The 13358-nt window shown below is 25.8% G+C and overlaps 2 protein-coding genes across 2 annotated transcripts; both read left to right on the top strand.

Moving 5' to 3' along the window:
* Positions 1-1840: 1840 nt before the first annotated feature.
* LOC112684452 lies at positions 1841-5266 on the top strand. Its single transcript, XM_025555987.1, has 9 exons — positions 1841-2056; positions 2761-2903; positions 2992-3214; positions 3303-3460; positions 4010-4254; positions 4374-4621; positions 4755-4855; positions 4919-5168; positions 5247-5266. Exons 1-9 carry the CDS (start codon positions 2011-2013, stop codon positions 5264-5266), a joined length of 1434 nt encoding a protein of 477 aa, XP_025411772.1. The 5' UTR covers positions 1841-2010.
* A 9-nt stretch (positions 5267-5275) lies between these two features.
* LOC112684378 (coiled-coil domain-containing protein 40-like) lies at positions 5276-12768 on the top strand. Its single transcript, XM_025555879.1, has 7 exons — positions 5276-5406; positions 5922-6130; positions 6353-6568; positions 6691-6882; positions 8608-8766; positions 12293-12550; positions 12680-12768. The coding sequence occupies exons 1-6, from the start codon at positions 5358-5360 to the stop codon at positions 12524-12526; spliced, it is 1059 nt and encodes a 352-aa protein (XP_025411664.1). The 5' UTR covers positions 5276-5357; the 3' UTR covers positions 12527-12550; positions 12680-12768.
* The last annotated feature ends 590 nt before the right edge of the window (positions 12769-13358 follow it).

The following is a 13358-nucleotide window of genomic DNA, read 5'->3' as shown; positions in this document are numbered from 1 at the left end:
GTGATGCTTTACAAGTCGTGTAGGAGGTGTTTAATCGTCAAGTAAGACGATTATTTTTACTCGCCGAGTCACTCGCGGTTTCCTATTGATGTCGGATACAACACGAGTGACTCGTGCTGATAAGAAATTTAATCTTGGATTTTCCCCCAAAATAGACTATTATTTATTGTTAATATCACACGAGTCGTGTAGGAACACTGGCGATGACGAGCAAAGTATATACAATTTACGAATAATCGGCGAGCACACGTGTCGTGTAGGAGCAACATAATTACAAACATCGTACATCGTACAAACTTGGCAAGTACACTCGCCAAGTATACGCTCACAAAGTACACGAGTCGTGTGGGACCGGCTTAAAATATAGTCAATCACTTCGCGACCTACCCCCTCCATCTATATTAGGTAAAAATTTGATTTGAATTTACATTTTGTAAATCAGCATTTTATTATTTTTGACCTACGCGATCCCAAGTCAAGGTGTTCGCGACCCCCTGGTTGAGAAACGCTGTTATATCCGAAACCGACGGGAAACCGCGAGTGACTCGGCGAGTAAAAATAATAGTCTTACTTGAAAATTAAACACCTCCTACACGACTCGTAAAGCATCACGATTGGCGATTATTCGCCGAGTACACGAGACGTGTGGGACCGGCTTAATACCTATTATATCTAAATCTTATTATTTTTTCGTGATATTTTCGAAATGGCGAAAATTAAAACGTCGGTTAGTGCTCGGTTGCGTCTCCCAATCATTTCAATGGTCGTGGAGAGAAATTTTTCCAAATATAAATATTTATAAACAGATAATCGTCATTGATTTACTTTTGGTAATATCAAATGCGCTCTAATTATACAATGCAATGCAATGATTTTGATCTTTGAGTAATTTGTAAGCTTTGATAAATTTATAAAACAAATGTTTGTCAATTTTTTATTTCATATTTTAAGGACATTGTTGTCATTTTTATGTCATATTTTGATTAATTTGTAAGCTTTGATAAATTTATATAGAATGTTATAGTAAAATAAAATATTTAAAAAAATATATTTTTATTAATTTAAAACAAATATTTGTAATTATTTAGGTGATTTTTTAATGTTTTTAAAGTCATCAACTTCCGAGTCCTAGTTATTATATACAATTAGTGTAAAATATGTAAAAATATGTAATTATACCAAAATATGTAAAAATATATAAAATAAAAGTAGCATCATTTTAATAAGAATTATTTAAATCATGAACATTTGTTATGGAATCTTTAATATTTTATTTTTATAAAAATATGCGTTTTCATATAAATCCGTTCCCTAATTTTCAGTTACGGCCATTATTTGGTATCGTTAAATTTAGATTAAATTTCGTTTTGACTTCTGATTTTTACTGTTGGGTCAGATAAATTGCCTAGTTTGTTACTTGAATTTAATGAATATTTAAACGTTAATAAATCGCAAATTGAATCAAATTGAATAGCGTAAAAGTTAAAATTATTTTTTTAAAAATGCTTATAGATTTTTGCTATCGAAAAAAGGTGTTGCCTTTTGAAAATCAAAACTTGATAAAATTTTATCAAATAAGGGAGGTAGTATACGTTATCAAAATTATAACAGTGTAAAACAGTAAAACCTAGAAAGAAACCTGATAATCAAATTACTTTAAAATATCTAATATTTACCAAGATATAGACTAATTCATGATAAAAAAGTTATCAAATTACCCTGTATAATTATAATTAATAATGTATAAACAAATTCATTTTTTTTTTTTTTTTTGGCACGTGGTGACATATTGAATTTGCTCGCGGATTTAAAATAGTTAAACCACTATGTTCTGAGGTATTAGAATACCATCGTTGATATCCAGGTTGATCGTATCCGGTTGTATAGTATTTGATTGTTTCTATGGCATAAACATAATATTTTTACATATTTAAGAGACGACCTTTATTTTATAATATATTGCTTGAGAGAAATTTTGATAGATTTATTACCGGATATTGTGTAGTAAATATGAGCGAATCACAAACGGACGTTTCAACTGATGACCTTTGTGAAGGTATATTATAATTTATTATATATACATATAAAATGTGTGTTTACTACATATAAATAATAACGAATTGGTGTCTTGTAATGATTTGTATACTTCATTAATGGGTTATAAAATTGTAGCTCGGCAAGCCATTATATAGTTTATTACAATGTTTAAAATGTTTTTTAATATAAAAAGTCACAAACATAAATTATTTTGCATAGGCGTGCGTTCGAGGCGAGTTCCAACTTGACTGGAATTTTTTTGGGAGCATAGTAAAATTAAAAAATAACCATAGTAAAATGTCTAAATATATTTTAATATTCGTGGAAATCAATTGATTGTATTTGTATCATTTGATTTTAAAGAATTTCAATTTTTACTTTATCTTCAAAATTATATGTCTAAAAATTGCAATTTAATACTTGATTCTATGTATAGATATAAATACTACATTGTTTTTAATTTACAACAGAATCTACTATGTTGAAGTATTAGAAAAAATTAGGGATACTGTCTAAGTATTGGGGCACTAATTGTACTCAGGCTCGATTGGAAGTTGAAGTTTGTGCACGTCTATGTTACTATGGTATATCTTTAGAAAAATTAGGATTATAAATTGATTATTTCAGATTTTTAAATTATATGAATCGTTAAAAAAAAGTGAAAATAACTTAGATAGTTTTAAAAACGACTGAAAATATTAAATAATATGTGAAATCCTTTAGGAGTTGAAACATGCCAACACGACACAGACAAAACTAAAAAAATTATTAATCCCGATGATTCTAAGATGACTATTTTTCAAAATGCACTTAAGCAACATTTGGTAAAGCAAAAGTATGATCTTAAACAAGAGTTATTTGAAATGGTAGGTTTATTTAGTACGAATAACCCTATGGAGTAATTCATAACCTTCTAATATCTTAAATAATAATATAAATACATTTTGTTACCAGGAACAAAGAATTGAATCAAAAAAAAATCAGAAGGTATTATTAGAAAATGAAAAAAGAAACATCATATCCAATCGCTTAAAAGCTCAGCGTGATTTACTTATAAAATTAAATTCAACTAAAACTGAAATAGTAATAATAAGAGAGAAGATTGTAGCATCGATTAATCAAGGAAAAAAACAATGCAATGAAATTACTACAAAAATATCAAATGAAATGGAAAAAAAGTACGATTCCTTTATTTTCAATAGTATTATTAGCTAATTATTTTAATTTCACTATAATTATTATTCATATATCTTATACATTAATAGTTTCAATTCTAAAAAGAAAACTAGGTTACAGCCAATGTCTATTAAAAGACTTAATAATATATGAAAGCGAACAAGTCGTTCATTTTAAAAAGTGTGATTTCAAAAAATCCACATTAAAACAATTAAAAAAAATATATCTTAACAATCAGCAGCAAAAGGTAACAATTTCATTTTTAATTAATTTTTAATTCATTTTTTTAATCATTTTTGGCTGTGTTTAATCTAATTGATTGTAGCAAGTGAATATTTAAAAAAAAAAACAATATGTTTTTCCATCAAATGTTTGATTTTACCAATATTTTCAATTATTGATACATTTAATAATTGATAATAATACGGTGCTTAACCAGTGTAGTACAAATTAAATTGTAAACTTGTATTTTTATTTTTTATTTATGATTATTTCATCATCCTTTTATTCATTAATATGTCAGAAATCAATATTTTTTAACTTTTTGTTTGATGGAAGAATGTAACCCAAAAACAACAGGTCAAAAGTAATATAGATATTATTTTATTTTATTATAATCATGATTTATATATTATACTTAAAAACTTATTAAAATCAATTATTAATTTCATGAGTGTAAATATTGAAACATTATGGTATTTTATTAACATTTTAGTTTCCCTTGTGTTACCTCAAATAATTTATGCTATATGTGTTAATGGCTATATAATATTATATCATTATATTCACCAATCAGAATTTGTTGTGTTCATCTTTAACTCAAGAAATCGGAAGACTGGAAGATCAGAAAAGACAATTGAAACAAGAAGCTGAAACAAAGTACAATGAAAGTGAATTATTGAAGCAAAAACTGATGGACACTTCGACGGACATGGATATCACGAGAAGAGATAATGCTAAGTTAACAGTTTTATGGAACAAAGTTTTAACTAATATAGAACAACGCAATGAAAATATTCAAAGGATAAAAATTGATTTTCAGTAATAACTTTGCCTGTGTATTTATTATAAAAAATATTTCTTGAATTATTTTCAAATATGTTTTTTGTACAAATGAAATATATTACATTTATTTATTTATATATTATTTATATATTTAGGAAAGCAAAAGATGAACACCATGCACTACTAGTAGAAGCAAATAGTTATGAAAGCAATGCCCAAATCGAATCGACTAGAAACATATATCTTCACAACTCTTCAAATGAACTTAAACTAAAACAGAGTGATTTACAAAATAGTTATTATACGCTTTTAGATAAATTCAACAGATCTAAAGATGAATATTCTAAGCTCATACAAATCACAAATTTTGAATACTTAAACTTAGATCAAGTTTTATTAGTACGTATTTTTGAACTATTATCAATACTATTTAAATAAATGGTTTTTATTTAAGGAACAAAAAACAGTAAATAACGAAATACAAATTTTAATAAATTTACTGGGCGAAAAATCAAATTTGAAATTAAAATACGAAGAAGATTTTTTAAGCGAATTAAAAATACAATCAAATACAAATAGTAAAAGTATTCAAAATAGTAAAAAAATATCAGAACTTACGATTCAAATTAAAGATCGAGTATATATTTATATTTATAAAAATAATATTGTTCATTAAAAATTTTTTTTATATTTAATTTAGGAAGAAATGTTACTCAAGTTTGAGAAAATGTTCAAACAAGCTGTACTACAATTTGAACAATATCGTGAAATCAGTTCTATATTAAAAAATGACATTGAAGAAAATACAACATGTTTGAATGACCAAGAAGTTATTTTATCTACATTACATTCTGAACTGAAAAAACTAGACCTTGATATTCATAATGAATCAAAATCAATTTTGAAGAAAGAAAAAATAATAATGATAACTACGGAGAAGGAAGAGGCAAGTCGAGAAACTCAATTGATTATTATATTATTATACTCGTACATTTAATTTGATTATTAATATCTTCATTATATTGTAGGAGAATTTTATAAAAATTGATGAAGTTCAATATAAAATTGAAGAAGCTCAAAAAGAAACAGAATTAATAAATAAATCTTGGGTTCAAAATCAAAATCAAAATGTTCAACTAATGAATAAGCGTGATGAACAATATAATGAACTTAAAAATGTTCATTCGAGTAAGCATTTATATTATAATGTTACAAATATATTTAAAATTAATTTGTTTTTAAAATTATTTTGTATAATATTTAAATTTAAATTCTTGATATGCATTATTTATCAATCAAGAATGGTGGTTCATAAGGTATGTAATATTTACAGGTAGGTATATTAAAAATAAAACATTTAAACAATAACGTATTATTATTAAGAAAATAAAGAATAATTTAGATGTTTTATAAATGTAAGAAATAATTTCATTACCAATAGACGTACTTGAAACAACATAAATGTTATTAATAAGTACAAAAAAAAATTACATTTTTTTTTCAAGCAAATATTCAAATGTCTTTAAGTAAAATAAGTATAATTTTGCCTTTATTTGTTAACCTTAATTATTATATTTTCATTTCTACTTGCCATTTGTATATTTCTATGTCTTGGAGTACATTAAAAAAATATATCCTGTACCTATATAATATTACTGTATTATCTATAGCAAAATGTAAGAAAAATTCTTAATTTATTTTAGTCGCTTTAGTACTGGATAGAAAAAATAGAATTCTGAACCGGGAAATAATTTCTTTGTCTCAACAAGTTGTTCAACACGAACGAACACTTGATACCACAAAAAAAAATTTATTGAGATTAGAAGAAAATTTTTGCAAAAAGGAAGGTAAAAGCAGTGAACTATTAAATGAAAATGAATATTTACGCCATTCTTATATTGTTGAATTGAAGGTTAATATGAACACTAGCTACTAGCATATTACAATATTTTAATAATTTAATTCTTTTTGAAGGATTAAGATTTATTTTAATTTTCAAATAACTAATACGTTTAATACGTATTATATATGTTGGTAAACTTTTTTTTTTTTTTTTTTAATTTAATGAAAGTATAAATTTTCTGATAATTTTATAATTTCTTACGATTTAAAACGACATTGCTATATTATGTAGGAAAATGAAAAACAATCATTGGAACATGCAAATCAATTGAAATTGCTAAAGAATGAATTAAATGAAATAAAAAACCTTTGTGCAGAAAAAGAACGTGAATCTTTATCGTGGGAAACAAAAGTGCAGACACTTGTTGAATATAAAAATAAAATTAAGCTCAAAGACAGTGATCTAAGTTATATTGAAACTAAAAAAAAAGAAATACATAGGATGCAGGTAATATATTTTTACATTGCTCTGATACGACGTGTGTGTATAGATATAAAACAATTAATAATTTTCTGAGTAATTGATAAATCGTTTAACTTTAAATTTAAGCTAACAATTGTTGTTTTTAGATAAGAGAAAAACAATTAAAAAAAGAAAGCAAAAAAATCATGAAAAACTTAGAACTTAGCTTATTAAGACATACATCAATCTATAATAAAGCTGTATCAAAATTTGATAGTTTAAAGGGAAATAAGATTAACATACAGTCATTTTTAAAAAAGCTTGAAAATTTACGATCAGCTATAGAAAAAAAAAAAAAAGTAACTATACCGAGAATTTCGTATTAAATTACTTTTAATATTTATTTTTATAATTAAACTAGCTGATCCGACAAACGTTGTTTTGTCATATAAATTATTTATAGAAAATATTTCGCTAGAAAAAATAACTAATTTAATATAGGTGTGTAAGGATGTGGTAATAAGTGGAAGTGGTATGGAATGATGTAAACGGTGACGAAATATAACAATAAAAAAACATAAAAAATGTATTTTTTTAATCATTTATTAAAATTGATCCTTTAAAATTATATATATCGCTAATTATAACAATATTAGTAAAAAATAATACCAATCCCTTAATGCAACAGAGTGTACAATATAACTGACTTTGAGACTTATTGATAGTTATTGCAAATGCCAATCTAATTGGTAATTGAAGGCGTTTTAATTGTATAGGCACATCTGTGGGTATAATAGGGTTCGTGGTAATAATATATTTTCACCTTGGAATTATCCATTTAAAATGATAGCTTTGATAACATTTTTCCTTAATTTTTTAATGACTAATCCGTGCCGTTGCATAACCGTGGTGGGTTCAAATTACGAAGCAAAATAACCGGAGATCCAACCTTTAGTTGTAATTATGCTGTGGCATGCCTGGTAAATCCAATGAGTTTAGAAAACTCTGTTGGATAATTTACAGCTTCAGTAACATTGCAAACTGTATCAATAGATTTGTATGACACCAAGTCTCCTGGTAACAAATGTTGTATCTTGAGATTCAATTCTTTGACGTCCACATATTTTGCTACTAAAATTGCTCTTTCTGTCAGCCACTCATGATTTGTGTATTGTCTGTGTACATTTAGAAATATCTGGTCAATGAGAGTATCTTGCGATAAATGATTGTGCAAAAATCGTTCGATAATTTTATACATCTCGTTTTATCTGTAGTAACTTTCCCATCAGCGATATCTAACAATTGTTTTGAGAATGTTCCGCACGCAGCTTCATTTGATTGAATCACAAGTATCGTAATTTTTCGCTCTCTATCTTTACATACATGGCAACCATGAACTGTTGACAAAGCTCACGACACCGTAGAATAACGTTGTCTTGATCGCATCTAATCATCTACCGATATGTATAATAATCATTCGAACTAACATTCTTGATTGTTTTGGCACCTGTTGCGGTATCTTGTTGTTTAATATTTATGCAATATCCGTCATTTAATACCAAAAATAAAATAGTAAAATATATAGTTTTTAATAGTTTTTTAATAGTATCATTTCATAATTAATTTTCAATTGCGCAGTTATCGATCGGTTCGAAAATTATTAAATTAAACTACGATTTATTAAACAATAGCACTTAGGAGTATAAAAAATAGATGAAAATCTATTCGCAGACCTACCAAATGTCTATATAAAATTTTATTAAAATCGGTTAAGCCGTTTTGGAGGAATATAGTCACAAACACTAAGGAACGAGATTTTTTTATATATATAGATAATATTAATTATTATAATACTCTAATATTAATTTAGTTATTATAATAAAGTTCTAACTATATTTTTTGTTCGAATAATTTTTATAATAATAAAGTTATTATTGTAACATTTAATTTTAATTATTTAACACATACCATGTGTTATAGGGAGAATTAGTTTTTTTATATTTTCATACTTTTTTTTTTTTTTTAATAATTATTAAAAAAAAAAAATATTGAATTATAATATTGAAAATTATTATTTTTTTCAGGAATGTGAAGGATTAACAACATGTGCAAACAATTTACAACATAATAAATTAGAACTGGAGTGTAAAGTTGCAAGTTTAAATGTTAAAACTACTAATGTTGAAAAGGATATTAGTGATTTGACTGCAACTATTAAAGATTTAGGTGTTACAAAAATGAAGGTTGTTTTTAATGCATGATCATTTTCATTTTTACTATAGTATATAAGTATATTTTTAATCTTTAAATAGTACGTATAATAATTAATTTATTATATATAATATATTAATATAATAATAATAAATTATTATATATAATAAATATATATATATATATTATTATACTGATGTACACCTTTTTTAGAAATATTGCTGATATGGTTTTAGATAGAATTACATTGAATATGATTTTAATTTTTAATACTAAAATATTTTTCGTATCTATTACATAAATGATTAAAGATTTAAAAGATACTCATTGAATATTAATCTTAAAATACTAGAAAATGGATGGGATTGAGATTGAAAATTAAATTTATATATATTATGCCACTTGAAACCACATGGATCCTTGGTACACAGCATTTTTAATCACTTAATATAAAGGTTTATATCATTGATAAATTTATATAGCAAAAGATAAGAAAATTTTGATTTGATTTGTTTGATATAAAATTGATATCAATTTTAAATCGAAAATTTACGATCTGTCAAGTATTTGATGTATTTGACTGTAAAATGGAATGGCTTCACTTTATGAACATTTTTTATACACTTGTGAACAAGAAATATGTTTTCATATTATTAATATTTAAACAATTTAATTAATTTTAATTATATATATATATATTGAACTTAAAAAAAAATTAATAATTTACAACTCTGGGCAGTGGCGTATTTAGGAATTTTTCTAGGGGGGGGGATGAAATATATAATAATACATCCTAACACCCATTAATTCGTACATAATATACATTTTTAAAATCCCCTAACTTGTTACCTATTGAGGTTAGTGTGGATCAAGGCAAAATAGAATTAATCTTTATAATTACCTCATCATTTTCCAAACAAATTTTTTTATTTGTACTAAAATAAGAAAATAAAGTTTTTTTTTGTTTTTGAATATTACTCATATTGTCTTAAAACTTCACAGTTACAACTTACAAGGCGCAAAAAATAAAGTCGAACAATAGTCAATTCGGCAGTAAGTCAGTACTCGGAATGGCGCGGCGTCGCTATCCGTCAACGTCCAATGACCGTACATATCTACTTTTAACGAATCACGATATCATAAGATAAAATATATATATATATATATAGCTGTACATTAGCCATAAATCTACTAGTAACAAATTTTCTAAAAATAAACCCGCCCGGCCGCCCTATGGTTAATCCACGGTCTTCATGGTCATTTTGTTTTGTTTACCGATTGCTTATCGGGTTTATTATAAACACTCTTGCATGAAAAATAATTCGCAGAAACGTACAAAATTCAGTACACCATATATATAGGTATATGCCTGATAGTCGTATATGCCGCCAACGATAAACGATTAGTGGCGATTAGTATATCAGACTATCAAAGCGGTACAATTACCACGACTAGAACATTTAGAAAACAGAAAACATACATGCTTGAAAGTAATATCATATTAAGAATATTAGAGAAAATGAGACAACTTATAGCTACCTAGGAAAAAAAAAAGGTCAAGGGGGGGATCTATCCCCCATATCCCCCCCCGTAAATACGCCACTGACTCTGGGGAAACAGCAAAGAAAATGAACCAAAATAAAATTTAAACTTTCCAAAATATCATAATTTGTAAAATTATCATTGCAACCTAACTCTTTATAAAGATCTTGGCATGACAACAATTGAAAAGTAAAATTTTGTATTTCATAAAAAATTATTTTCCTAACTTGAAAATTACTAAAATCCATTAATCAACGCCTTACATAATCCTATTATTATCGGGAACCTCCATCGATTGAAGAAAAACTAGTCATGGTCTATTGATCTAAACATTTAGATTTTTCCTTAACTCAAGCTAATGAGTAACTTCTTACTTACCAATTTAATTTTTTGTATTCCATAACAAAGATGGGCAAGTTAATGAAAATAATTAACTCGAGTTAACTTAAGTTAAGAGAACACAAGATCGATAAGTTAAGAGTTAACAGTTGAGAATTCATAAATTTAACTCGATAAGTTAAAAGTTAATAAGGAAAAAAATATTAACTCTGCTTAAAAAAGTTAATCTACTTTTTTTAATTAGTATGTAGATCACATAAAAGGTGAATCCGTTCTTTAGAAAGATCTAATTTCCTAAATTATAATAAATACTTTTATTTAATTTTTTATCATAATATACAGCGATGGCGTCGAAGTGTTTGAAGAATACTGACATTGTACATCAAGAGGTCACTCACTACCCTATTTATTCATCTTAAAATTCTAAACACATTACACTCTGTATTCACGGCCAGAACCCAATACCCAAAGGTGGGCCCCCAATCTACAAAATGTATTATGATATCTGATGTGTATGCGAATTTTTTATTTTACATGATTATTTAATTTTTATATTAATATTTACGTATAACTGAAAAATTTCAAATTTTTTTTACTTGATAGATAATTTTTAATCAACTGTGAAATGCTAAGTTTTTTCAACAGCCAATTAAACTAGTTAAATGAAAAAACTTTATTAGAAAATAAACTAACTAGTTAAATGTCAGATTATTTTGGTCTGATATTGTTCTTTTGTTGAATTTGTATATTTAAATTGAATCCTTCACTCTTAATTTTTATTTTTATTATTTTAAACCAACAAACAATTGAAGTAAGATTATAAAAATATAATACAAAAATTGAAACATGTTTATTATCAGTGAATCAAAAAAAAAATCTGCAAAAATTATAGTTAGAAATATTTAAAATTAATTCACTGTTTGTTTTTTGGTTGATATTCCTTACCAAAGGCTTTCGCAAGGGGGAGGCTTTTATTTAAGTCTAAGAGTAAAGAGCTAATATTGTAACTGATCTTGCTCAAATGAAATGTAATTCATTCTAAAGTATCTGGTAAAAATTATTTAAAATTTTTATAATTAAAAAATCAATTATGTTGAATAATGGAAAAAATAAAACTAAATTATCTAAATTTCAATCGAAAAACTTGATAATATAATATCTAAAATTTACTACAAAAGTTCAAATAATAATTAGTTGAAACTATATGAGAAAAATATATATGATTCAAGGAAAACATTTTTATTAGGACAATATTAAATAAAAAATTAGAGTTTTGTTTATTTAATTAATTATATATTACAATTTGTAAAATATACCTACACGTTTTGTTAAGACCGGGCCCAAAAATATAGTAGGCACCCCCTGAAAAACAAGTCTGCGCACGCCTATGTTCCGAACTTTAAGTTATCTTAAATATTAGTTGGTTATTAATCTTATCTAGATTTTCCAATAGGTCTCATTGCCGCATTAAACAGTTATCCGATTTATAAATTTAGGGCCAGCCAAAATATAAATACTATTAAACATATTTATAATGCTGCAAATAATGTTCTTGGGAAAACTCTAAATATCTAGTATACCTAGTGTAACTAATGATGATATAAATATATATACTTATCTTGGGTGGAATAAATATGTCACTTATATTAATATTTTTTTTTATTTTTTTTTTTTAAGAACGTTTATGAATTAAGCTACAAACAGAGTTATGCAAAATTCTTGGAAGAAGTTAATAATGACAAATACCGTATGGTGATAAAAAATGAATCAAAAATGAATGACGAACTAGCAGCCGGGTTGAAGATAAATTCCGATTTAACAAGTGTTGTAGAAGCTTTGAAAAACGATTTTCCGAACTTGAACATTCAAATAACGCGTATGCTGTTTATTCTAAAATCTATTGGAAGTTAATAATATCGTAACTTAACTAAACGTGTATGTCCTTATTATTAAATTGTACTATATTTATATTATTAAGTTTTATTAGCAAACGGTATAAAATACAAACATACACATAATTATATGTAAAATAAATATAGTTTGAGAAATAATTCTTTGTTGTAGGCCAATTAAACTGAAACTTAACTACTGCAACCTGCAGGGACGGAGAAATAGATTTGGAAATATACATTTTTTGAATGGCATGAGTAATATTCTGGTCTTATCATTTTATAACAATAATATATGTATATATTTTTATAAAATTGTACTATGTGCATATTTTTTTTTATAATAACCTATGAACAAATGCGATATTAATTTTTATGTGCTATTTAAAAACCATTATTTGACAACATTTCAATAGAATTAAACAAGCTTGTGCTTGTGCTAATGCTATAGGTTCCTAATACTGACTGGAATATAGTAATCAAAAAATTATATAAATTATGCTTTCAACTCCGGATAAAGCATTGTAATTCGATTCATATGATCTTTTAGACCAAGCTCCATCTGCTACTACATTAATCATTGGAATACTATCTTTACTTAAATCTTCGTTTGCATATGCAAGTCTAGTTCCTTCTTTGGCGGCTTCTTCGATAGCTTCCCAAGAAATACCTTCAATTTGTTTTCCTACTTCTTCATAGAGCTTTTGATACTTAGGATTAGACATACATGGCATATTTAATGTTGCTGAAAATTGTTTTAAGCTTGAAAACCCTGCCCAGTATTTATAGTAGATGCTACCATAGCTAAGTTTATTGGTAGAGCGTTTTCTGGATATTCAGTGGATACAATTTAT

The sequence above is a fragment of the Sipha flava genome, unplaced genomic scaffold, assembly GCF_003268045.1.
Source record: "Sipha flava isolate LNK unplaced genomic scaffold, YSA_version1 249_pilon_pilon, whole genome shotgun sequence".
Taxonomy (NCBI): Eukaryota; Metazoa; Arthropoda; class Insecta; order Hemiptera; family Aphididae; genus Sipha; species Sipha flava.
The sequence above is the reverse complement of the archived record's forward strand: the minus strand, read 5'-3'. Positions and strand labels throughout refer to the sequence as shown.